Here is a 25,480-nt window from a genome sequence, read left to right on the forward strand (position 1 = left end):
GGCAGGAAGATCAATGACCCTTCTGGTCGACTCTCTTTTTTAGAGAGCCCCAGACCCGGGGGTGAGATTTTCCCATCCACAAAGCTGGTGTGATACAATGTGCATGGGCTGTCTCCCCCGCAGGGTGGGTCCCCATCCCTGCTCCCCCTCTTTAGAAAGTCAAGCAGAAGCAGCATAGGACCCAAAGGAGAAGGGACATGAAGAGAGGGAAGCCTCTGTCCCTCGAGTAGTTTTGTTGGAGCCTCCAGCTCCACGTGGTCCTAAGGTAGTGGGTCTGGATGCTGAAAACGTTAGAATATCTGAGGGGGGCTACCAAAAATTGCTGCTGCTCAAACCCAGGTGGCCTAGACAGGCATCTGTAAACAAAAAAAAAAAGAGGGCGGTGAGAATTTAACAAAGAGAAGTGAAAGAAAATGCCACCAAAGGACACGTCCAAAGAGCAATACTAGCTTTATTCATGATGGCAAAAAATGAAAATAGGACCTTGGGAAACCGTGGCTGGTTACTGGGAAGAGGCTGAAGGGAACTTTCTAGAATGTTGGCAATTTTTATCTTGATCTATGCTGTGTGTGTGGGGGTGTATCTCTGAAAATAAGTATATATATATATATATACACACACACACATAAATAAGTCTTTAAGATATACTCTGAAGAGGGGTGCCTGAGTGGCTCAGTTGGTTAAGCATCCAACTTTTAATCTCAGCTCAGGTCTTGATCTCAGGCCTGAGTTCAGGCCCCACGCTGGGTTCCGTACTGCACATGAAGCCTACTTAAAAAAAAATACACACACACACACACACATGCCACACCTGACCTGTTTTATGCCTTGATCAAAAAGAAAAATATAGAATATCAATGCTCTGGCCCTAGTCCAGAGATTGTAATTTAGTTAGATATTGTCCAAGTTCCGTGATGATTCTCTTGTGCAGTCAGGGTTGGGAAGCACTGTCTTAGGCCAATGCCTATGGACAGGGCCAACCCAGCTGTGCGCCTAAGGCTCGAGGGGCAACGGGGGGCCCACAGCTCATGTTTGGGCCACATCACCAGGGTCTGGCCACAGTGAGCGCTTGTTCTGAGTGTCCTTTGCACACACACACACCCTTTGGAGACTGGCGGTGGTCCGTGGCTGGTCAGGGGTCTTCCCATTGATTTTGTCAGCACGTGGTAGAGCTCAGCAGAGAGGAGCTTGGGTTTTGGGAGACGATCGCCCCTAGTCCTCAGGTTGTGAATGTAGCCACATGTGCCGTGGGCAGAACCTTAAAAGGAAAGCAAGTGTCTGGTTTTGGGGGAGAATCTGGCAAGTGGAATCTGAGACTGGCAGGGGGTGGAGATCCATGGCTGGGGGCAGGAGTCTGGACAAGCTGTTTCCAGTCCCTCCCACCAGGAGAGCTCTGCGTTTCTTATGAGCAGAGCTGCTCCTGCATCGGGACGGTATTCGCTGACCTAGATCTCCTACTGATCCTGAGGGCCAGATCAGGCTTTCCTTAATAACACGTGGGGAGTGTGGGTTGGCAGAGGACGCGGTGTTTACCACCACCGTTCCCCTCCTTCTTCCATTTCTTGGCCAAGGCTGAGAGGTTGGCATGCTGCCAAGCCTTGGTTGTGATCCTGAGCTGGGGGAATTCGGGGGTGGATAAAAACAGCCAGGCTGGGGAAGGGTTAGGTATATCTGGATGAGAAGTCCTGGTTTAGAGCTAACATGGTTCATATTAATACAGTGCTTCTTTATCAGGAATGGTGTTGATCATAGAAGTTTTTCAAAATATGCACAGCCTGATTCCAGGCTCATTGGTTCTGTTTTTTAGAGTAACCAAGCACTGTATTATTTGGAAGAGATCTAGGTGGTGAACATCCCTGATTAAATAAGACCCCTGGCTTAGTGCTTTGTTTTTATTTGCTTTTATTTTCAGCGTCTTCAGTATGAGTTATTGTCAGATCTAGTTGGTGGTAATGTCTTCCAATTGTACATTTTTGTACTAGCCTGCTGCCTTCTGGGGTTTTTTTTCTTTTTTTTTTGGGGGGGGGGAACATAAAAGACTTTTATAATTAAAGTAGCTGGAAAAATAAAAACAAAGCAAAGCAAAACAAAATAAGCCAAAAAGAAAACAACAACAACAAAAAAACCTCAGCCAGGTGGTAGATTCATCAATGAACAGACAACAGGAAGGGAGATAAAAGGGTTTGTAATTGTGGTTGTATTGTCTTTCTGGGTGGCAGTGAAGGGGGAAAACTTCATGGAACTGCCGCAAGCCCAGAGCCAAGAAATAAAATGAAAATGAAAAGTTTAGTCACTTGAATAGTGTTTCCAGGAAGCGAATCGTTCATTAGCTGTGGACGAAACATAATTGCAGCAGGAATTAAAAAAAAAAAAAAAACCTTCAGGAATTTATGTGCAGAGAGAAAATGTTGACGGTGGGTCAGGTGGGTCTTTCTAACAGCAAGGAAGTGACCTAAAGGAATATTAGTGCCAAGTAGGGATACCCAGTGCATCAGCGGCTGGGGAAGGGTTAGCTTTTAAGAAGCAGGATTTAGAAAGTCATGGGGTTCTCTCTGGCCTCCAGACAGGAGCACCAATCTCACCACCAGTAGTTTCAAGACAAAAATGTTTCAAGAGGATTTCCTAGCTATGATGATGTAGAAATAAACGAAGGGAAGGGATCAGACAGGAGCAGTTTCACATAGTGTTAAAAGATAAACTGAGGCATGGTAAACACTCAAAGAGTTTATTCGAGCCAAAGTCTATTCTGCTCAGGCAGCCCCCAACTGAAAGTGGTGAGGGGTGCTCCACCAGCAGAAGCTCAGGGAGAGACTTGGATACAGCAGCCAGGGAAGCAGAGTAAGGAATGATTGATTGGCTATAGCCCAACGCCTAGTTGGCTGTTTGCGGCTGGTTGTCCTTAGGTTTCAGTTTTGTAACCTAGAGGCGTTACAGGCTTGGAGTTGGTTTGCTTAAGTTAGACCACCTTCTCTAGCAAAGGTGATGGCAACAAGTAGGTGCAGAAATGGCTCCTGTCCGTGTGCACAGGCCCCAGCTGGGCCGGCAGAGAGTAGATGAGACCCAGGCACCCGGTCAAGAGAGGTAGACCTCTGATGCATAGCAGGTGGGAGGGCTGGAGCTAGGGGATGGAGCTCCTTGTCTGCACGAGCCTGTGGGGGCCACCACCTGTCCACAAGAAGCCCACAGACCATGAGCTAGGTCAGTGTAGACAACCAAGGGAAGAGAGACTCAAAAGACACCACAACCTATCACATAAAGAGCAATCTGTGGGACGCCTAGGTGGCGCAGTCGGTTAAGCGTCCAACTTCAGCCAGGTCACGATCTCGCGGTCCGTGAGTTCGAGCCCCACGTCAGGCTCTGTGCTGACAGCTCAGAGCCTGGAGCCTGCTTCAGATTCTGTGTCTCCCTCTCTCTCTGCCCCTCCCCCGTTCATGCTCTGTCTCTCTCTGTCCCAAAAATAAATTTAAAAACGTTGAAAAAAAAAAAAAAGAGCCATCTGTGCTCTCTCTCTGCCTTCCACCCTGGTGCCAAAAGGCTGTACCCTCTGAATGGGGGAGGGCTGTGTGACAAGGGGACCATGCTCCTCCTCCCCCACCCCCCACCCCGATCCGCTGGTCTTAAAGGTATTTGCTTCCAGGCTGTGCTGGGGTGGGGAGGGAGGTCTGTGGGATCTGACTTGAGCCAGAGGCAAGAACTGGGATGGAAAGTTAGGGAATCCTGGCTGAGGTAGTATGCAGGGAGGCTGCCCCTAGCGGGGATGTGGGGATGTGCCCCTAGTGGGGATGGCAGAATTGCCAGCTAATGCCAAGGCCTCTTCCTGTCCCTGCTCTTGCCCACAGGGGCTATTGTGGCCTCATGTTGTAACTGGGACTGGTGTGGCTCAGAGAGTTTGGGAACTCAGCCAAGGTCATGTCTCCTGATGGCAGTGCTGAGACTGGAGCCTGAGGACTGAAGGCCGTCACCAGCAGCCACGTGGTGGCAGGCTGGGCTGGGCTGGGGAGGGGAGGGGTCCTCACTGTGGTGGGAAGGCTGGGAGGCCTGATGCAGGGCTGTCTGTTGTGAGCTGGGTGGTCCCTAGTTCATGAGAGCCTTCCTCTGCTAGCACTGCAGAGAGGGGGGGAAGAGGTTAGCTCCAGTCCTGCCCAGCATGGGAGAGAGAAAATCGGTTGTGGCTGGTATGACGGCCCAGACTAGCCGAGCAGGTGTGCCAGCCCATGGGCTGGTGGAAGTGTGAGTGTGACCGAGCAACAGAGGGATGGTTCTGGTCTAATGCTCTTGGCAGAAGCGGCCTTGTGGGAAGAGGAAGGATCCCAAACCGGCCCTGCCCTTTCCCTCTCTTCCTTCAAGCTCTTCCAAGGGAACACTAGATCCTCAGCCGCACCCCCAGCACGAGAACAACTCGGGCCCAGGGAAGGCCAGGCCTCGGGGACAAGGGTGCTCTGTCCGATCAGCCTTGGCGGTGGGCAGTTGGCTCAGACCTGAACTTGTGGACACTGACCTGGCCTGTTCTTGGCTGAAAAGGTTTCCCACTCAGGCATCGCCTCTTGGACTCTGGCCTTCTAACCCATGCTCAAGGAAAAGCAACTCCAGACTGAGGAATGTGGATCTAGAAAATGGGGATTTGTGGAAGGTTTGCAGTCAGGAGGGTGACCTGTGCCACGTCCAGCCTCTGAAGGTCTGTGACTCCCCACCACCCTGGCTCTCCTTCTGTCCCCAGTCAGGAACCTGCTCTGCGGTGTCCTTCAACTGCCCCCTCCTCCCTCTGCCCCACCTCTTCTAAGGAAGGATTGGAAAAATCCTTAGAGATTTTTCAACCAAGGAAACTGTGCATTTTCAGGACTTATTCTGGACCCTGCCTTCTCTCGACACTCTGCATAGGTGAGCTCACCTTTGCTCATATTTTCAGTGCCTCCACATACTAGTGTCCCTTAAATTCATGTCCAGTCCAGAACTTGGGTCTCAATTATCCACCGGCCTATTTGATATCTTCATTTGTGTGCCTCATGAACATCCCCAACTCAGGACCCCTTGTTGTAATCTTCCTTCAGTAAATCCTAATGACTTTATCTCCAAAATATACGTCGGATGTATCCACTTTTTCCCCGTCTCTTCAGCTCCCACTCTTGCTTGAGCTGATAGCATCTCTCCCACTGAACTTGTCCTGGCCGTTTCCGGCCATTGCCTTTTAATGTGACCCTCAACTCATTCTCCATAGAACAACCCAAGTAATCTGGTTAAACTGCAGATTAAATCATTTTAGTCTCGTACGTAAATCTCTTAATGACTACTTATTGTATGCAGAATGAAATCTAATAATGTGCTATAATTGGCCCCTATCTACCTGTGTTAGCCATTAGTGCTGTTCATCCATGCTTTCCATTTCTTCTCTCCTTCCAGGCACCTGGGATGACTGCATACCCTTGAAGTGAAGATAGGACTATGACACTTGCTTTAGACAACGAAACGTAAGCAAAAGTGACTTGAAAGCCAGTACATGACTGTGTACCTGGCTTTCTTCTCCTGCTACAGTGATGAGGGAACCCAGTATTGATATCGTAGGTGCCATGATGCTGAAGCAGCCTGAACTCTCAGCCATATATGCACGAGAGCTGCCCTGGGAAGTTTGCCCAAATCCACATGGACTTTTCATGAGTGAAAAAAAAAATTCTGTTGTAAGATTTGACGGTTTGTTTCCGCAGCAAAACATAGCCTGTCTGACTGATACATTGTAGAAAGAGGGGTTACTTATGGGAATCCTCATTCATTCATTCATTTATAGAAAGCCACAAGCAGGGGAGAGGCAGAGGGAAAGGGAGGGGGGGAGAGAGAGACGCTTAAGCAAGTTCCACTCCCAGCATGGAGCCCCACACAGGGCTCAATCTCATAAGCAGTGAGATCATGACCTGAGCCCAAATCAAGAATTGGACGCTTAATTGAATGAGCCACCCAGGAGCCCCTGGGAATCCTCTTTATGACAAAAGTGAAGGACAAAGTTTTTTCAGAAAATTCCCTTATTTTTCATTAGACTAAAAAAAATTTAACTGTGGCTCTTAAGAATTATTCACAAAAAAATGCAACAAACCCCCACACTGCAGTGAATTTCTGGGTGATCCAATGAGCAGGCACATATGTATCTTTCACAGGTAATGACACAGCTAGTTAACAACTCTGGATGAAGATGGACAAGACAGGATCGCCATTGGGGAAAAAGAGGAAAATACAAATGAAACTTTACAGAGCGATTATCTGATATGAGGGAAAGGCACCTTCGGTGTGTTTAAATATCATTCCTAAAGTTAGACATTAACCAAGAAAGACTGACTTTCTTCTCATCACTCAAGTAACACCTGGTTCACTTTTTCTTGAGTTTAAAATACCCCAGGAAGGATCTGAGTTCTTCAAATTCAGCTGAAGAGGAAGAAGTTTGTGGGGACTACATATTTTCCAATAGTAACATTTCTTTGTCTCCTGCTCAGGCTCCAACTACTATATATCTTCAATCACTGGCAGTGTTTAATAAGAACTTAATTAGGAGACAGAGAGTGGGGCGGGGGGGGATGAGAAGACAGACAAATGGGAAGAAAGGAAGGAAGGGAGGAAGGATAGAAGGAAGGAAGAGAGGAAAAGAAAGGTAAGGAAAGGGAGGGAGGGAGGGAAGAATAGAGGGAGAGAGACAAGGAAATAAACCAATGGTTGGTCTGGAATGTGCAGTCTCAGTGAGAGGTGAGAGATGGCCTAAACACCCTTAACACACAAAACAGTAGGTTTGTTTGTTTGTTTGTTTGTTTAACCCAGTGACCATACTTTGGGAGTCTTAGCTGAAATGGTGTGGTCACTCCCAATGAATGCAGTGACTTCTAAGTGAGCTGGCCTCCAGGCACAGTAACCAGAAAAAGGCAATTCTCAGTGCTCATCTTCTCCAGATCATGTGAGAAATCATCAGAAGATACTGAAAACAAGACTGCCCACGCCTGTTGACTCCAGGGCACTGCTAAGGCATTCCATTGGCTAGGGCGCCTGTGTTATGTTTGCAAATTCCCTTTTCTAGGGACAGAGGAGGTGTCTTACTGGGCCTCCCCAAAGAATGGGCATCTAGGGCTCCATAGCAAGGTCTTTGTATACAAGCAGAATAAAGCCACATCGCATCGATTAGACAACCCTCTTTCATCCTGGACTGTGTGCAATCTGGTCTAGGCAATCTCTTCTTTTTTGAAGGGCAAGACTGTGTGTCCACCATGAAGTTCAGAATCCTTGCAACTGAGTTAGTCTAGCTCTTGTGCATAGCTAGAGGCCCTAGCTGTGGCTCTGCCTCCCGTGTTCTTTGATGAGGTCATCCATAGTTTCAAAGTTGAGACATTTGGCTGAGTAGAAAGCCTCAGGCTGGGCCATATAAGCCCAGGTTCCTGGCAGCTTGAGAGATCCTGGGAGTTTTCCTCTGGGGAAATGGATAGTGAGCTGGTTTTTCAGACCTGTGTGGGTTCTTTATGGAAGGAGGGCACTGAATGCCGATATTTAAGCCAGATCCCGCTGCCTTTGTTTGGACATTGTCCTCCTGACATTCATGCAGGGCTGTTTCTAGAATGCTGGTCCCTTGCTGAGTCATCTGATTGTTTTCAAACGAGCCCGGGTCTCCTTCCTGAGGGAGCCTTTGCTCGGACCCCATGAGCTTGCCCTTGTGTTTCACTTGAAGACCGGTTTCCTGATGGAAGGTCTGGACCCAGCGGTGCATCTCTAGGTGCTTGTGCCATGGAGATTCGGGGACCTGAAGACAGCCTCTGTCAGCCTCCTCCAGCATCACCTCTGCTTCAGGATCTGCCTCCTCCAGGGACAGGGAACACCTTCTCTCCTTGTTAATCCAAACAGCACTGACCATGGACTCTGCAGGAGCAGACGCGTACCCTCCTGACAAAGCAAGGCACAAGCAGGGTCACCACCAGAACGTACATGGGCAGCTCGCCTTTGAGGGGTCTCAGAGCTTTCAAGCTGAAGGAATATGATCCCAAAACGTCAAGGAAGCCAGGCGGCCGGTACATTGCATACGTGGGACACACACATACGTGGGTCCCATATGACCCCACTTACATATGTTCACACATGTGCATTCCCTCCCATGCCCACACATTCACACCCACACAAGCTCTCTAACACACGCTCAGGCACAATTATTCATTCATTCCACAAATATTGATCGCGCACTCGTTATATGCCAGGCACTATTTATCCTAGGTTCTGAGAATACGGCAGTAAACGTTGAGACAAAATCTGCATCTTCATGGATGGGTTCTAGTGGGGTAGAATATGTTATATATTCTATACAGATATCATATTATATAATTTAATAATTTATACAGAAAGTATTCTATAGTCATTCTAGCAAGCGACTATATTATAATAAAATCGCAGGTGGTAACCAATGCTATGAAGAAAAATCTCAAGCAGAACTGAGTTTAATGACAGACTCCAGGACTTAACTGCGATGAGCTGGGGAGCTAGCATGTCAAGCTGACAGAATTGGTAGGTACAGGTTCACACGCACCGGCCGGGGGAAAAGGTTACTCTTACAGGGTTTTCTGTTCCAGGATTCAAACAACACGTTTCCCACCCAAGGTAGAGGATGCTCCTTTTGGACGACTGGCCCTTCCCCTTCTCCCCTCCCACAGACACAGTTCTGAGAACACATCAGCAGCTCCCACTGCTTCCCTGAACTGGCTGCAGGGGTGAGGATCCAGACTGATGTCCCTCTTCTTTCTTGGGGATGTATATTTACCACCTTGGGGCACGTGATAGTGTATTGTCAACCCTTGGTGGCAGAGAAGGTGGTGGGGATGACTGGAAGGCACGTTCCCAGGACAGCAGGTCTGTGACCAGCCCGGAGTTCCCTCTGAATTGTCCGTGAAGCTCTCTTGAGTATGCAGGCATGTGTCACAGCAACGAGGCCCCGTACAGGACAAAGTGAGTGTTCGGGCACGTGTTCTGCAGGGGTGGGGAGCTGGTGTCGGAGGTCTCAAGGCAGCAGGAAGCCCTGAGCTCCAGTTCTGGGAATCTAAGAAAACAGGACTGGTGTGGCCATCTCTGCCAACAGTGGTGAGACTGGACATCTGTTCCCATTTGAGGACCGCACGGTTTTTCTCAGCACGAAAACCTTCACAAATAGTCAAAATGTTATGTACCTATTTGAGAACAGAGGAGGAGGGGACGTGACGGGAGAAGCCAGGAACTAGTGTCCTCTCCGCTATGTTAAGGTGAACAGGCAGGTCTTGGTGGCAGAGAGGAGCCTCCTTAGCTGTCCATCACAGCCCGTGGTCCACAGAGACCGAGGAAAAGGACTAAAGTGGGAGGTACACCTGGACCCTGACCCCAAAACAGATCCCACAGAGTGGCTGACCTGGCCTGGGAATCAGGAGTCTTTCCTGACAAAGCAGTGCCTGGCCAGCCCATCTGTGGTTAAGCTACCCGGTCCTAAGTGATCACATGACACTAGGGGAGAAGGGCACTGAGTTACAGAGCCTAGCAGAAAGAGCCAAAGCAGGGGGTTGGGGCAGGGGACGGTGAGTTCAATGGGGCAGGTCGAGTTCAAGTTATCTTTGGGACACGCCAGTTATGGGGATTCGTTGTGAGTCTGAATCATGGGTGTGTTAAGCATGGTACTTTCATTTGCTAGTAGTTGAATTTAATAAATGTTTGCTGAATGACTGAATGAATAAACACCTTTGAGGGTGGGCTAGGGCTTTAGGAACCTTTCAGTGTATGCCCTGCAGAGATGAAGGGCTATTTGACTCTGCCATTTCGGTTCAGACAGAACCCACTGGCTGGCAAGAGCCCAAAGGAGAAACGGGTGCCTTCAGCTCGGTGGTGAACCCACCCCCCCCCACCCCCCCCCCCCCCCCCCCCCCCGCCAGGAACAGCATTAGCCTTTCCACCTCCCTTGACCCAGTCACTCCTCTGTTAGAGGGAAGGGCTGGGATTGAGCCTTGTGCCGCAAACTTTTTCCAGGAATAAAATCTGAGTTCCCAGAGGGAAGAGACTTTTCTCCTTGAGGCTTCTGTATCTCCTGCTTCCTTGGCTGCTGTTTGAGACTATGATGAGCAAGCTCCATGAGCCAGGGTGCCTCCTGAGTCCCTAAGCCCTGTGCTGCCTCTGGCCTGCACCCGGCCTCCTGGGAATGCCACGTCTGCTCTCTCCAGAGCCAGTTTCTCAGGTTTGCAGGACGTGAGACCCAGCCAGGAAGAGCTACCAGCTCCCCACTGGCCCAGCAGGGGCACCAACCGCCGCCCTCCCCCCACCCGTCCACCAGGCAGAACAGTCCTACAAGGTGAGAATATAAGAGCAGAGGCCGGGTACAGCGGGCAGCCGGCCAGCTGCCTGGCTGAGGCCGCTGGGTCAGTTGGCAGGGGAACTGAGCCAAGCAGAGCCGCCCTGAACCGGCCTCCCGGCTCTGGCTCTGCCTCTGCTGGCATCCCTGCTCTTCCCCACCAGGAGGGCTCCCGTAGCCCCCGCCTCCCCTGCCTGCAGCCCAGCCACCCATCAGGCCCACTCCCTCCACGTTAGCCCCGGCACCTGCACAGCCCTACCTTTCGGGAGCACCACCAGGTGGGCCTGGGCCTTCTGCTGCCGACGCAAGCCTTCGTACTGGGCTCTCAGGAGCTGGATGCTGAGCCGGGGCCCTTTCCCCGGGGCCTGAGTCCCCGAGCCCTCAGCCATGAAGCAAGACCCCAGCCACCACAAATGGGGCAGGGCAGGGCATGGGCAGGGCAACCCCTTCATCCAGATCCGGGAGAAAAGCAAACAGTGGTGGGTGGGGCGTGGGAGGGGAGAGAAGGAGAGGCGGAGGGTGGGAGGGTAGTGAGGAGAGCAGGTGGAAAGGTAAGGGAGGAGGGGAAGAGGAGAGGGAGGGAAAGGTAAGGGAAATGGGGGACAGTGGAGGGGAAGGCAGGGCCAAGTGGAAGGTGGGGAAGGAGTAAAGCTCAGGCAAGGGGAAAAGCGGGGTGAGAGGGAGGTGGGGGAGGGGAAGGCGGGAGAGGGGAAGGTAAGAGGAAAAGGAAGAGTCAGGGGGGAGAGGAAGATTGGGGAGGAAGTCAAAAGGGATCCCCAAGAGGGAAGGAAGGAACAGAGGAGGAAGGTGGTAAGACAGGGGGCTAAGGGGAGGAGGGAGGAGCCAGGGAGAGAGAACAAGGCAAGCACAGCTGCTCAGAAGCCTTCTGGGCGCCCAAGGAGGCCTCGTACTCCAGGTCCTTCTCTGCTCAATCCCGATGTTTAGAGTTTAATTCCTGGAGTTCCTGCGAAGTCTCGGGTTTCCCGGCGGGGCTGGAGCTGCTGCAGGGCAAAGCCAGGTGCCTCTTCAGCTCCCACCTCTTGGACTGAAACCTGGAGGCTCATGGGCAAACCTGTCCGTTTGGTTTGCAGCTGGAAAAAAGAATGCCTTCTGAGGACTCACAAAGCTGGTGCCTCGGGGAGGTGCATGCTGCAGCCATGCCCTAGGGAACCCCAGTAGGAAGGGAGCCCCAAGTCTCCACTCACCCACCGCGCACATCCCAGAAGAAAGCCCAACCCCAAAGTCCGCCTTGGGACAGAGCGCAGGGGAGCCCCAGCTCTCTGACATTCCCGCCTGCCTCTTTAGTCTAAGCATTCTCCAACCTAGCAGTGAGCTGGTGTTTATCTTACCCACAGCGAGAGGTGCGCCCTCACCCCTGCTTGCCAGCCGCACCCTCTCTGTATCCCCTTTGAATCCTAGACTCTCTGCCCCTGCATCAGGGGGTCTGTCCTTGCATCCTTTGGTCAGCTAAGTCGCTTTCTATCTGGTCCTAACATGAGGCTTCCGGAGAACCCAATTTCCCAGCACACCTACGGGAGACATTAGAAAGAAGGTCACAGCTGAACTCTAGGAGTCATTCTGGAGGTGAACTGGATGGGATCCAGGGGGTGTGATACGGAGGGTAAGTCTTCATTGGGCAGTGTGTTCATTTTCTAGGGCTGCTGTGACAAAGTGCCACAAATTGGTGAGCTTAAACAGCAGAAATGTATCGTCTTATAATTCTGGAGGCCAGAAGTGCCAGCAAGCCTGGATTTTTTTTCTGGGGACTATGAGGGAATCAATTTTAGGCTTCTCACCTGGCTTCGGTGGCTTTGCTGGCAGTCTGTGGTGTTCCTTGGCACGTAAAAGCATCCCTTGACCTCTGCCTTTATATTCACATAGTGATCTCCCATTGTGCATGTCTCCGTGTCCAAATTTCCCCTTTTTATAAGGACACCAGTCATGTTGGACTAGGGTCCACTCTAATGGTCTCATCTTTTAAAATATTTACTTATTTATTTTGAGAGAGAGCGAGCGAGAGAGAAACCCAAGCAGGCTCTATGCTCACGGAGTTGGGCTCAATCTCACAAACCGTGAGATCATGACCTGAGACGAAACCGAGAGTTGGACGCTTAACCGACTGGGTCACCCAGGTGCTCCTCTCATGGCTTCATCTTCATTCAACTAGCTATATCTGCAATGACCCCATTTCCAAATAAAGTCACGTTCTTAGGTCCTGGGGTTAGAACTTCAACTTATGAATTTGGAGGGACACGATTTAACCCGTATAAGGGAGGTGAATGGTACTTTCAGTCACAGAGATAGGCACAGGAGAGGAGCAGACCGGCAGGTGGGAAAGGAGAAAGAAGGGTTTTGTGTTAGACGTTGTGATAGAGGTGCCTGTGGTCTTTGGATCATCAGGAGGGAGTCCGCATCTTGGTAGAGAGAGGCCAATGTCCTCCTTTGTGAAAATGATACAGTTGGTTATTGGAAAAGCCTAATAGTGCTGCTATGAATATTCATGGACGGTTTTTCCTTGAGGACTCGTCTCCATACTTTTGGTTACTCTTCGTAGGAGCAGAATTGCTGAGTCATATGGTTGTTGCATGTTGTTTTTATTGCAAAACTTCCTTGGCCGGAAGTGTATTGCACTTTGATGATATTAAACAATTTTTTGCATCGTATGCTTCGGCTGCTCTGTTGCCATGCCAAGAACTCTGCCCTAGAGCAAGCTGGCCTTTGCAAATTAGTTAGCGTGTTTGTTAGCCTGTTTGGTTTTTTGGAAAGGGGATCACCGTTTATAATTTCTCATCATGTAATGACAAAATAATACCCTGTCTAGAAACAAGATTTTGAGAGGCAAGGACACTTTCTGACCTTCTTTTCCCAACACTATTATGTCCAATGAATTAAAAGTCCAGGGGCACCGGGATAGCTCCGTCGGTTAAGCGTCTGACTCTGGCTCAGGTCGTGATCTCACCCTTCGCGGGTTTGAGCCCCGCATCGGGCTCCCTGCTCTTGGCACAGAGGCTACTTCGGGTCCTTGGTCTCCCTCTTTCTCTGCCCTTCTCCTGCTTGCACTCACTCTTTCTCTCAAAACTAAATAAACATTAAAAAATTTATGTTAAAAGTTCAGTATGCAAATGTGCAAAAGTTTTCCCAGATGTGATTTGCTGTGGCCCATATCAGAATCCTTAACCTGCACAATTGCAATTGCAACTCTATGGAACAATAATATACAATATCAGTGAGTGAATTGTAGAGGCAGCGTGGTGACGACATATCTGGCTTCTACTGCCAGAATACCTGGGTTTTCATCCTGGCCGTGCCACTTACTAGTTGTCAAATCCTGTTTCTTAATCCCCCCATGCCTTGGTTTCTCCATCTGCAAAATGGGCTAATAATAGTTACAGTTTACCCATCTGTAAAATGGGGCTAATAATAGCATCTTTGTAAGGATATAGTCTTAAATTTTTTTTAATGTTTATTTATTTTTGAGAGAGAGAGAGAGAGAGAGAGAGAGAGAGAGAGAGTGTGAGCGGGGGAGGGGCAGAGAACGAGAGGGAGACACAGAATCCGAAGCAGGCTCCAGGCTCTGAGCTGTCAGCACAGAGCCCGATGCAGGCCTGGAACTCATGAACCGAGAGATCATGACCTGAGCTGACGTGGGACGCTTAACTGACTGAGCCACTCAGGCGCCCCTGGATATAAAGTCTTTAGAACAGTGCCTGGCGTGAGGTCAGCACTGTAAGAGTTTGTTGAAGGCAAATTCACAAGTTGGTCCAGATAATTACAGTACCTTTAATCAAAATAATAAGTTAATATTACAAGTTCTTCTGAAGGAGCTTACAGATTTTAGTTTTGACAATGCCTATCACTCTCTATTAAAGAATGTTTCCCGCCCCCCTGCCCCCAAATAAAGTATATAAAAGCTATTGAAGGACCACTATGGGGTGACTACTTAATAATTCATTTTAAATACCTAAAAAGAGATATTATGACATTTAAAAGCAATTTTACTAATGACAAAGCACAATGTAACTATAAGAACAACAGCCTCAGGGCACCTGGGTGGCTCAGTCCATTAGGCGTCCGACCTCGGTTCAGGTTATGATCTCACAGTCCGTGGGTTCGAGCCCCGTGTCAGGCTCTGTGCTAATAGCTCAGAGCCTGGAGCCTGCTTCGGATTCTGTGTCTCCCTCTCTCTCTGCCCCTCCCCTGCTCATGGTCCGGCTCTCTCTGTCTCAAAAATAAATAAAAACATTTAAAAAATTAAAAAAAAAAATAACAGCCTCCACCATTTGGTTATGAAATCATGATTCAATTCATTCAATGTTTATTCATTCAACAGTACTTATTCAGTTACTACAGTGTTCCAGACTCACGAATCCATATCGAAAAGTAAATTAAACAGACATGATCCTCATGGAGCTTCCAGTCCAGTTCTGGGAAAGAATTGTATAATCACAAGTTCTGATAAGCACTAGGTGAAAATACAATACATAATTTAAATGAAATGATGCATATATACCATTTGGTAGAGTTTCTGGCTGTACTATATGTTACTTATGATTATGTACTGTTCCAATAATTATAATGTATTGACCTGTAAAAAAAAAATCCATCATCTTACCTTGAAGCTTCCTGCCCTCTAGTGGGGACTTTGAGTCATAGTCACAAAACAACTGGGCAAGGTCGAGGGGGGTTTGGTGTTTCAGCTACTATTTAATGAGCTCTTGCTGGTTGGGATGCCCAGCAAGGTATTAGGCCGTGCAAGACACTTGCCTGCTATAAAACCAAATAAAAATAGTTACTTATCAAATAAATAACACATAAATAGTTACTTACCAAGCTACCTAGCTTTGGAGAAACTTTTTTCTGTTCACACGCCTGGCAGGTCTGTTTGCAGAGATGCATTTATATGGGCACAGGGGGCGGGGGACGTGGAATTTCCCTGCTCTGAGTTCTCTGCCTGATCTCAACACAGGTATGGCCTGGACCCTCTGCACTGCTACCTATCAAGTCTGGACCTGTTAACAAAGATTCGGGGAAGAATAGCGACCCTAATTTCATAGACTTTCTGTCTGGACTTACCCACAACCATCCGGATATAAATGTTGCCCTGTCCTGTTACCCACGCTATGAGCCTCTGCTTAGACTGTGTTGTCCGAGTCCCACGCCTCTGCTCTGCTGTTCGCAGACGACACTGCAGGTCCCTCTATAGCGTGTGAATTTATGCACAGATCTAGATGTGCGCACTAAACACCAAGGAAATTCACCGAAAGTCCTACGGTTCTCTGCTTCTGCTTCTGTTTTTACCAAAGATTTCAACTACGTCTATGGCTTTTGGACAATGACTTTCGGATCCCAGCAGGTTTTGCTGGTGACACCTGGGCTTAATAGAAATCACGTGAACTGGTCAGGTGAGTGTTGCTCAATTTGGCCTAACCTCACTATCAGTTTCGACATTTCATTTGACTTTTTGTGATGTTTTATGTATTTCATTTTATTTTATTTATTTCTGATTTTTATTTTTAATGGGCTATTTTTGTGTTTGGGTATATTTGGAGATGCGCCAAGCCCCAGAGCACAAGAGTTTTTGAGACCCGGAGTCAGGTTAAACATTTGCCGGAAGTTCTCTTTCCATGCATCCTGGGCTGCTCAGTTCTTTCTCCTCAGGAGTTCTGGGTGGAGGCAGGCCTGGGTGCCTCCCCACTTCCTCAATAGTGAATCACTAAAGAATAAGCCTTTTATTAGTCCCTAGCTTCTGTGCCCCCAAATTTAGCCCAGTCCTCCTGGGAGAGTGGACATTCCTTGGATAGTCAAATGAAAATGAAAGCAGTAATGAAAAGATGATTGCAAATATAAACAACGTGGGCCTCTAGGCAATTTGTGAACATGGAGGACAGATAACCAAGCATTTGGAAGTCCTGACTTCTCCATGCCTGCTGTCTGCAGATGCAAAGAGGCACAGAGTCAGAGATGGAGAAAGATTTTGGTCCATCCAGAAACTGCAGCTTGTGCTTTGCTTGAAGGCAAAGCATATACCATCTGAAGACGCTCTCAGATTGCTTGTTGACAGAATGACATGCCCCCAAAGTTGAATTCACTTAGGGACCCAAGTAGAGAGTGAATCTAAATTAAAGAAATTTCAAGCCACACATAAACCTATTGAAAGCAGAAAAACCCCTTGAAACAAAACAGCCTGATATGTTTGTGACAAAGGTGGCCTTGCAGAGCGGTGGGGAAGGCAGTAAACGGTGCTCGACAAACAGTGTTCAGGCGGATGGATGTCCCTGTGGGCAAAGACTGATCTCAGCCTCTGCCTCACATCATGCACAAAGCATCACACACAATTCTAACTGAATTGTAGGTCCACATTTAAAAAGGCAGTAGGTCTTCTAGAAGAAATAGTAGAGTAAGTTTTATTTACTTGGGGAAGGCAAAGATTACAAGACAGAAAAACCACTAATAATGGGGCATATTGTTGATAAAATGGACTGCATTAAAAGGAGGAAATTCTTGTTTCTTATTGAAGATATTATTAAGAGTAAAAATGAAGGACACGGGGGTGCTTGGGTGGCTCAGTAAGTTAGGTGTCCGACTTGGGCCCAGGTCATGATCTCACAGTCTGTGGGTTCGAGCCCCGCGTCGGGCTCTGTGCTGATAGCTCGGAGCCTGGAGCCTGCTTCAGATTCTGTGTCTCCCTCTCTTGCCCCTCCCCTGCTTGTGCTCTCTCTCTCATAAATAAATAAACATTAAAAAAATTTTAATACAGGACACAGAGTGGATATAGAAATACCAGTCAATAGACTCGTATCTAGAATATATAAAGAACAACAAGCTACTATGAAAAAGATAGACACCAATACAGAAGTAGTCAAAAGACAGCTACTTCAAACAAGGCCAAGAAGCGTATAGATGCTCACACTTGACATCACTGAAGTCAATAGCTGTGCTTTTTATAATAGATATAAAATGAATGAAATATTCACATCAACTTTCTTGGTTTCTTGTGGTAGTTGACATCTGTCCCTGCCATAATCAAATTGAACTGAATATAAATTTCTTCTTCGAACATATTATGATCATTTCTTCTGTCTACAAATTCTATCTAAAATTTTTCTTCCTGGAGAACGAATAATCATCCCTCATTGTTTTTCAAAATCGTTTATACTAAATTCCACCGTTTTCTGTAGATATTGCCCACGGTTTTCTGTAGTCAGCTAAGCAAAGATTGCCCCAACAGGACACAAAATGCTTGGCATAATGCCGGTGTGCTGTTTCTTAAATGAAGTTTGAGCCAGCACTCTATGTCAGCATTGGCTTGTCTGTTCACTGTCATTAATTGTTCACACCTCCCCTCCCCCGGCCCCCACTTCTGGCAGTTGTGTATATGCTTCTTTTCATGTGCAAGCGACATTTCATACCGCTTTCGTGGAGAATCTAGTTTACAGTCGTAAATACCAACGTTGGCCAAAGATAATCCCAGACGTTAGTTGTAAGCCACGGAATGGAAGTAGTAACATACTTTTCCTTGAACTGGGAATGTGAAAGCCAGTTTCTACAACTTCTTTCTGTGTTTTAAAATGTAGGTTTTAGGGGCACCTGGGTGGCTCAGTCGGTTAAGCCTCCAGCTTGGGCTCGGGTCATGATCTCGCAGTTCACGAGTTCGAGCCCCGTGTCAGGCCCTGTGCTGACAGCTCAGAGCCTGGAGCCTGCTTCACATTCTGTGTCTCCCTTTCTCTCTGCCCCTCCCTTGCTCGTGGTCTGTCTCTCTCTCTCTCTCAAAAATACCGATTAAAAAAATTTTTTTAATGTAATGTAATGTATTATTGAGATATTGAGATATTGAGATATGATATTGAGATATTGAGATATGATGAGGCCAACAGACCAGGAGATGTCTGCCATTGGAAAGATAATTGTTACTCAAGGTTCTCAGGAGGAGCCGGCCTACCGTTCCCTGCGGGGGCCATGTGGGGAAGCACCAGGGTCAGGCAGGAGGTGGAAAGGATGAGGGGAAAAGGTGGGCAGGTGCCTAATTGTGGTTTCCACAGGAAGGAACGGGGGGAGCAGGGTAAACAGGCTTAGAGTTGGCTGGTTCAAACACTTGCAGAGGCCCCAGGGGCACAGGAACTGTCCCTAGCAGCCTAGTACCTGGCATCACCACCTAGTGATGGCAGGCCTTGGGCTTGGATTTTCAGAATCTGAGCTCTGGGCTCAGCTCACCTGGGTAGTGAGGGCCCCTCATTCCAACTTTTAGAAATACACGTCTGTTCGGTTTTTAGCCAGGAGCAGCAAAATGCTGTTCTGGTGGAAGACAGTTGGAGAAATCAGAGGCAAACCTTAGTCTTCCATTCTTGTGACACATGGTGGGAATTCACACTGTGGATTTTTTAAATTTTTAAAAATTTTAATTCCAGTGCGGTTAACATACAGTGTTATATTAGCTTTAGATGTACAATATGGTGATCCAATAATTCCATGTATAACCCAGTGCCCATCATGATAAGTGGCCTTCTTAATCCCCATCGCCTATTTCTCCCATCCCCCACCCACCTCACCTCTGCTGACCATAAGTTTGCTCTCTATAGTTAAGAGTGTGTTTCTTGGTTTCTGTGTCTCGCTCTTGCCTTTGCTCATTTGTTTTGTTTCTTAAATTCTACATGTGGTATTTGTCTTTCTCTGATTTATTTCGCTTAGCATTATGCTCTGTAGCTCCATCCATGTTGTTGCAATGGCAAGATTTCATTCTTTTTTTTATGGCTGAATGATACTTCCAGTGTGTGTGTGTGTGTGTGTGTGTGTGTGTGCGCGTGCGCGCGCGCCACCTCTTTATCCATTCATTTATTGATGGACACACTATGGATTTTTAACATGATTTTTTGTTTTGTTTTGTTTTTGGCTCTGGGGTGATGAGAACAGGTGGATTGTGGCTCTGAGTGCCAGAGTCTGTTAGAGAGGCAGTGAGGTATACAGGCTCTAGATTGGTTGGTTTGCATATGAAAGTCAAATTCACAGGCGAGTCCTTTACTGGAGCTAGGAATTGGTTAGCCCCGGGCCAGGCAGTCCCATTAAGGTCAGTAAGGTCCCAGATGTTGAAACAGCCTAATAAAAAGACATGCTTAATACACTGTGTTTGAAAGACTTGGTGTTAAACGAAATACTATGTTTTCTACTATGTTTATCCACTGGAAATCACCATTAATTTGAGGCACATTTAGTTTTGCTAGAAATAATCTCAAGCTATGAAAAGGGTTCGAGTCACTTTCCAGTACCATTATCCAACAGAGTAACACTCCAGAAGTTTTGTCCTTTTTTATCAATTTGCTGGTTTTGTGGGTATAATTTTAACTTACAAGATACAACCCAGAGTTACATTTTGTTGCTTCTAAATTAGGCATTTGACATGAAGAATTCTCTTTTCCATCTCAGTGTTTCAATTAGTAGCTAAAGAATCATTTACCAAATAATATGAAGTTTCAAGGATTAAATCAGACGTGAAGTTCAAGATGTGGATTTGAGCAGAAATTTTTCTTATTAATTTTCATGAGTAATTGAATACTCATTAATAAATAACACAGTGCCTTATTTCTGAATTTTACATGAGTTATGCTCAATAAAGTCAGTTAATTTTTATTGCTGCTACTTTTAAAAAAATTATAGCAACCTTTTTTGAAAATTTTCTATTTTTCCCTTTTAATTGTTTTTCTCCTGTTATTATTTCTATTATGATCTTGACTTATACTCATTTTGGTGACCTAAAGTTTTAAAAAATAATACATAGTTATTTTTAAATATTCAAATTTTTAACATATTTTAATCTAAACATGTAAATCAAAAGTTGGAAAATAAAAAAACTTAGAACAGTCTCAGGTCTTCAAAAATTACTTTCTCTAAATATTCAAAATTGCCTCAATAATTAAAGGACAAAAATATAAAGAAATTACTCCAAAAACCAACATTTTTAATTTGTGAAAAACTGTGTTAAATACTTTTTTATAAAAAATAAAGCCACACTCTAGTATTCAGTGCCCTCCTCCTTGCCAATATAAAGAAATACAATTAGTGTCACATTTTCAGGTTACATCCCGGCCTGCATGTTTATGTACAAATTCAAAAGTAATATGAATTCTGTAATATTGCAAAATGTTCCTGGGTTGCCCAGTGCAACTGTTGCAAACTGCAGTATTTTGTGAGAACCTCAGGAACGGGGACTTGAAACAGAAAGAAAAGCAATCAGAGGTGTCTCTAGCAGGACCGCTGAATGATACTTTGTATTGCAAGAATCAACCGCTTCCAAGCTGAGAAGAATTGACCATGGAGAATTGATGTTCTTTTCTCTTACCCATTTCTTCTTCTACTCCCTGCACTCGACAGTTTCACCCGTCTCCCACAACCCCCCAAAATGTCTCTGCTGAACCAGTTACAGACTGCTGAGTCACAAACTCAAAACCGAGGCTTACGCGGACAGCAGCGTGTTAATTCTCTGAAGGTGGCCACATGGGCTTTTTCAGCCAGGCTCATTCAAATGCATGCCTGTTGGTGAATGTCCGTGTGCACAGATTTCCTTGGGGCATTTAACACTCCAGAGAAATCTTACAGTTTTTTCATCTATTAACCCCTGTAGGTAATAGAATCCTATAGATTCTGCCTCCAAATTCTCACTTCCCAGACTTCAGTGTTCTCAGAATCACCTAGAGAGAGCTTATTTAAAACGCAGATTCCTGGGTCCCACCCCAGGAATTCGACTTTATATAGAATCTGCATTTGTTAGAAGTCTCCAGACCACACTCTAAGGGATACTGATCTACAGGTCTACACCAGCACCCCCTCTTTAACTCTGCAGTAACAATTCAGATCACCCACACCTGTTTCTCCCTGCATAGACTCCTCAATGATACTCCTGATCCAGGACACGTGAATGCAGTGCTTCCTGTTACTAGCTGCACATTACAATCACCTGGAGAACTTTAGAACTATCTCCTGATGCCTGTGCCTCACTCATAGCAATTAGACCCTCTGGGACTGGGGCCCCCGCTACCAGAATAGTTTAGAGCAAACCCAGTAGATAAAACTGTGCAGCCAGAGTGGAGAATTGTTCTGATCACTCACTGCCTCCCTGGGTCTTTCTTACCCTGCCTTTAGTATTCTAAGGTTCCTTGTTCCTAGAGCAAAGCTTCCCAGCCCGTATCCCAGAGAAGGCAAATCAGTTACAGGTGTGGCACAAAACAGTGACCTGTCCGTAACCAGGCTGCTCCTGGGCCCGCAGGCTCCTACAGCTCCTTGGAGGAGAGCTTGAGCTGAGTTTCGTTTGCTTTTTGCTCCAGGATCCTGTGCTCCCTGCTGCCCACTGTAGATGAGGTCCCCATCGAGATACAGAAGGAGAACACGGCCCGGGTGCCCCAGAGGCCCAACCCCAAGATAATGGCTGGTTGGGGAAGAAGGAGTCATACGAGCCGGGGTGAGTGGAAGGCCAAGCTGCAAACAGCAGCCACCCGCCCCCCCCCCATCCCTGTCTTCATGTGTACTTGATTCTTTCACCTGAGTGTCACTGATATGCCCTGTCTGTGGTTAGGGGGTGACCAGTAAGTAGGCACATGTCCTACTGTCCAGTAATGCACATGTATTCTGAAAATTGCGTTGTCACTTTGAAAGATTTGATTTAAAAAACGTGAGGGGCGCCTGAGTGGCTCAGTTGGTTCAGCGTCCGACTCTTGATTTCGGCCCTGGTCATGACCCAAGTGTCGTAGGGTCAAGCCCCTGCGTTAGGCTCTGTGCTGAGTGTGGAGCCTGCTTAAGATTCTCTCCCTCTCCCCCTCTTCCCCTCTCCCCCTCCCCCACCCATGCATGCTCTCTCTCTAAAATAACAAACATGAAACTGGGTTTAAAATCTATCAGCATTATCATTGTAAGTGTTAAAACTGTACCGGGCCATGAAAGAAAAGGTGGAACTGTTGTCTCTTGTAAAAGCATCATTTCAGTTGCTGGTTGGTAAGTTGTTTAAATTTTTTTTAATGTTTATTTATTTTTGACAGAGAGAGAGAGAGAGAGACAGAGACAGAGCATGAGCAGGGGAGGGGCAGAGAGAGAGGGAGACACAGAATCTGAAGCAGGCTCCATCCAGGCTCCGAGCTGTCAGCACAGAGCCCGACTCGGGACTTGAACTCACATGCCATGAGATCATGACCTGAGCTGAAGCTGGACGCTGAACCGACTGAGCCACCCAGGCGCCCCTCTGGTTGGTAAGTTGTTTAAAGTTTTTATCACCTACTCATGTGATCAAGGTTTGCTGTTTTGCTTTTTTTTTTAACTGATGGTTACTAGCTATAATAGGAGAAAACTTATAAAAGCTTGACCAGGAATTGTATGTAGCATACACACCCTGTCAAAACAAAAATATTCCCAAGTGTTTAAAAGCCGTGATTTGCCTGACTTTGAGGTTTCAACGATATCAAAATTATGAACTTCCGTTTACTCAAAGACTGCACAAAGGTAGCTTTGTGGTCCTTCGCTGAATAATATAGAAAGATTTTCTGGAAAATATTTCTTGAGAGAGCCTGCTCCTTTGAAGTGAAACTAAGGGCCACTAAGCCTGATCTACGTAGATGGCTGTTGCATAGCCGACGATCATTCCAGAAGCATCCTGTTTCTGAGTGTGAGGCAAAGACTGGCAGTGGCTTCCGGGCACAGTGAGCTCAGTAGCGTTGCGTTTGGCCCCAGAGGTCAGGAATGATGGTGGTCATGGGAGAAAGAGGCAAGAGGGATGTGGGACATTCTCAATTCTGGAAATGAGACTAAAAAAAAAAAAAAAAAAAAAAAAAACGTTAAATGATATGCTATTTAAAAAATCCAAAAAGTGGGTGAAAAGGTGAGTCACAGGCTAAAAAATATTTGCGACATAAAATCAATAAAAGGCTAGCATCCAGAATGAACAAAGTATGTTGAAAAATCAATAAGGATTAACCATCAATAGAAAAATAAAGGAAAAGACTTGAACAGGTGCTTCATGAGAGAAGATCTGAGTAACCAGTAAGCATGGTGAAAATGCTTCATTAATCACAGAAATGCACAATAATGTCAAAATGATTAGACATCCACTAAATTGGATTTAATTTGAATTTAAAGGTCTTGAGAATACCAAAGTGGTGAGTACGTGAAGTTAAGGACCTGGTAAAATTGGCCTCTGATAAGCTTAAGCAAATTCAAACTTGACTCCATGTGTGATCCAGGGATCAGCAGCACTGGCCCAGAGAGCTTGCCCAGTTGCAAGCAACCGCCCAGTTGCAGACCTCCCAAATCAGAACTGGCATCTTAGCAAGATCTGCAGGTGATTTCATGTACCCGTTCATGTCTAAGATGCCTTGCTCTATAAATCGCTGAGTCACAAACTCAAAACCGAGGCCCTAAAGAGGCTTGTTCATGACAGCATTGTCTGTAAACAAAGACTGAGACTAATCCTAGTCCGTTAACAGTGGAATGGACAAAGAAATTACAGTGTAGCCTTATGATGATTATATAGTCAGAACAAATGAATTCCAACTATGTATATTAACATGAATGACATTCACACACGTGAAGGTAAGCGTAAGAAGCAGATTGCAGAACAATGAATGATTCCACTTACCTTTGCACATGTGCTCGGAGCCGGCTTCGGATTCTGTGTCTACCTCTCTCTCCCTGCCCCTCCCCCACTTGTGCTCTGTCTCTGTCTTTCAAAAATAAACAAATGTTAAAAAAAATTAACATTTATTTACTTTGAGAGAGGGGATGGGAGGGTCAGAGAGAGAGGGTGTGCAGAGTCCAACACAGGGCTTGAACCCACAAACTGTGAGATCATGACCTGATCCTAAATCAAGAGTCAGATGCTCAACCAACTGAACCAGCCAGGTGCCCCACAATTAAATCTTGTACGTAAAGTTATGTTCATGGAAACAAGCTTGAAGTTTTGCTTTAAAAAATTGGAAAGCATGTTTTTGGGGGAAGCTGTATAGAAATTCTGTATTATCCTTCCTAACTGCTTTTGTATAACATGACTTAAAATAAGCACTTCACTAAGGCACATATAGATGTCCCCAGATCCTGTCTACTTTAACCCAGTAAGCTGCTCAAATATTTTCTCTGTGTACGTCGACCTAACATAAAGCGTTGTGAAGCAAGGACCTGGAGATCATGTCATCGCAAAGGGTGTCAGGGTCCCCAGCCTTCCCGTGGAGGTTTCTCTCTCCCAGTTGCTCTGCTCCAAATTCTAGCTATTAGATCCTTGCCTTTCCCAGGGACACTGCCATGCCAACTAAGACCATGCTGCTTCTAGAATGCCCTGGATGTTCTTCTTTCTTTCCTCTAGGCTTTGATAAAACACCACCGCTATAAGAACTTCTGATTTCCTAGACAGAATAATTATTCTCTTTCACAGCCCTTAATGGCCCATTCAAGTCATATGTTTAGTTGTTTTGACCTGTTTTTCCTCTGCTAGGTTATGAACGACTCTAGAGCTGTGTGCTATATTATATATTATAGTATACGCATATAACAGAATATTTGCCTTTTCATGACCTCATTCTATATCCTGTGGCATTGTAAATCCTGTATTTATCTTTATTATGACATGAATTTGGTAACAAGTGAAAAGTGCTCACCATTATTATTCCTAGATTCATTAATAATCCACTCTGGGAACAACAGAATCTTATATGACATTATACTCTTACCGAAACTTTTATAAAATAGTTTCTAGCCTAATATTAAAGAGGTTAGCTTTACATATAGGTTGGTTAACTCTAACACATAATACATAGCTAACAATATATTCTTCAAGCTGTGAAGCATCTGTATACTGGGTCTGTAACAAAGCAACCAAGCTTAGCTTAAAGTTATGTTTGAAAGTGGGCAAGAAAAGTCTATAGAGCTTTCTGAATGGGAAGAAGAAATACCATGATGTTAATGTCTATCTCCTAAAATTCTTCTGAAGTGTGGGGGAGGAAACAATGATCTCCTGTAACAATTTGGACCTTTTTCCATCTCATTCTAAGATGATCAGAATGAATTTGTCATGCCTCAAACCCCTGTTGACATAATCACCGCCAAAAGTCCAAGCTCCAACCAGTCTCCCATTTTTCCCTGGCCATATTGCCAACCCCTAAACTTTGGCTGCACATCTGATAATCTGGAATCTGGGCAACACCT

General features: G+C 46.3%; 1 protein-coding gene and 1 long non-coding RNA gene across 2 annotated transcripts; one reads left to right on the plus strand and one right to left on the minus strand.

Moving 5' to 3' along the window:
• The first annotated feature begins 3,651 nt into the window (after positions 1–3,651).
• On the plus strand, positions 3,652–21,767 carry LOC132663091 (uncharacterized). Its single transcript, XR_013551700.2, has 3 exons — positions 3,652–5,465; positions 15,279–15,714; positions 21,625–21,767. It is a non-coding gene; the product is annotated as an uncharacterized LOC132663091 (long non-coding RNA).
• CD4H9orf152 (chromosome D4 C9orf152 homolog) lies at positions 5,451–11,347 on the minus strand. The gene is made up of 2 exons (XM_060609076.2): positions 10,572–11,347; positions 5,451–7,902 (listed from the first exon to the last, which is right to left on the minus strand). Exons 1-2 carry the CDS (start codon positions 10,762–10,764, stop codon positions 7,376–7,378), a joined length of 720 nt encoding a protein of 239 aa, XP_060465059.1. The 5' UTR covers positions 10,765–11,347; the 3' UTR covers positions 5,451–7,375.
• Positions 21,768–25,480: the final 3,713 nt, after the last annotated feature.

This window comes from Panthera onca, chromosome D4 (genome assembly GCF_046562875.1).
Source record: "Panthera onca isolate mPanOnc1 chromosome D4, mPanOnc1 haplotype 2, whole genome shotgun sequence".
Lineage (NCBI taxonomy): Eukaryota > Metazoa > Chordata > Mammalia > Carnivora > Felidae > Panthera > Panthera onca.

Bases quoted from the DNA above. Each gene is read 5' to 3' on its own strand.
- CD4H9orf152 (XM_060609076.2), bottom strand. From the start codon at position 10,764: ATGAAGGGGTTGCCCTGCCCATGCCCTGCCCTGCCCCATTTGTGGTGG. The intron at 7,903-10,571 runs GTAGGGCTGTGC...TTGCTTTGTCAG, and splicing joins CCTGGTGGTGCTCCCGAAAG to GAGGGTACGCGTCTGCTCCT.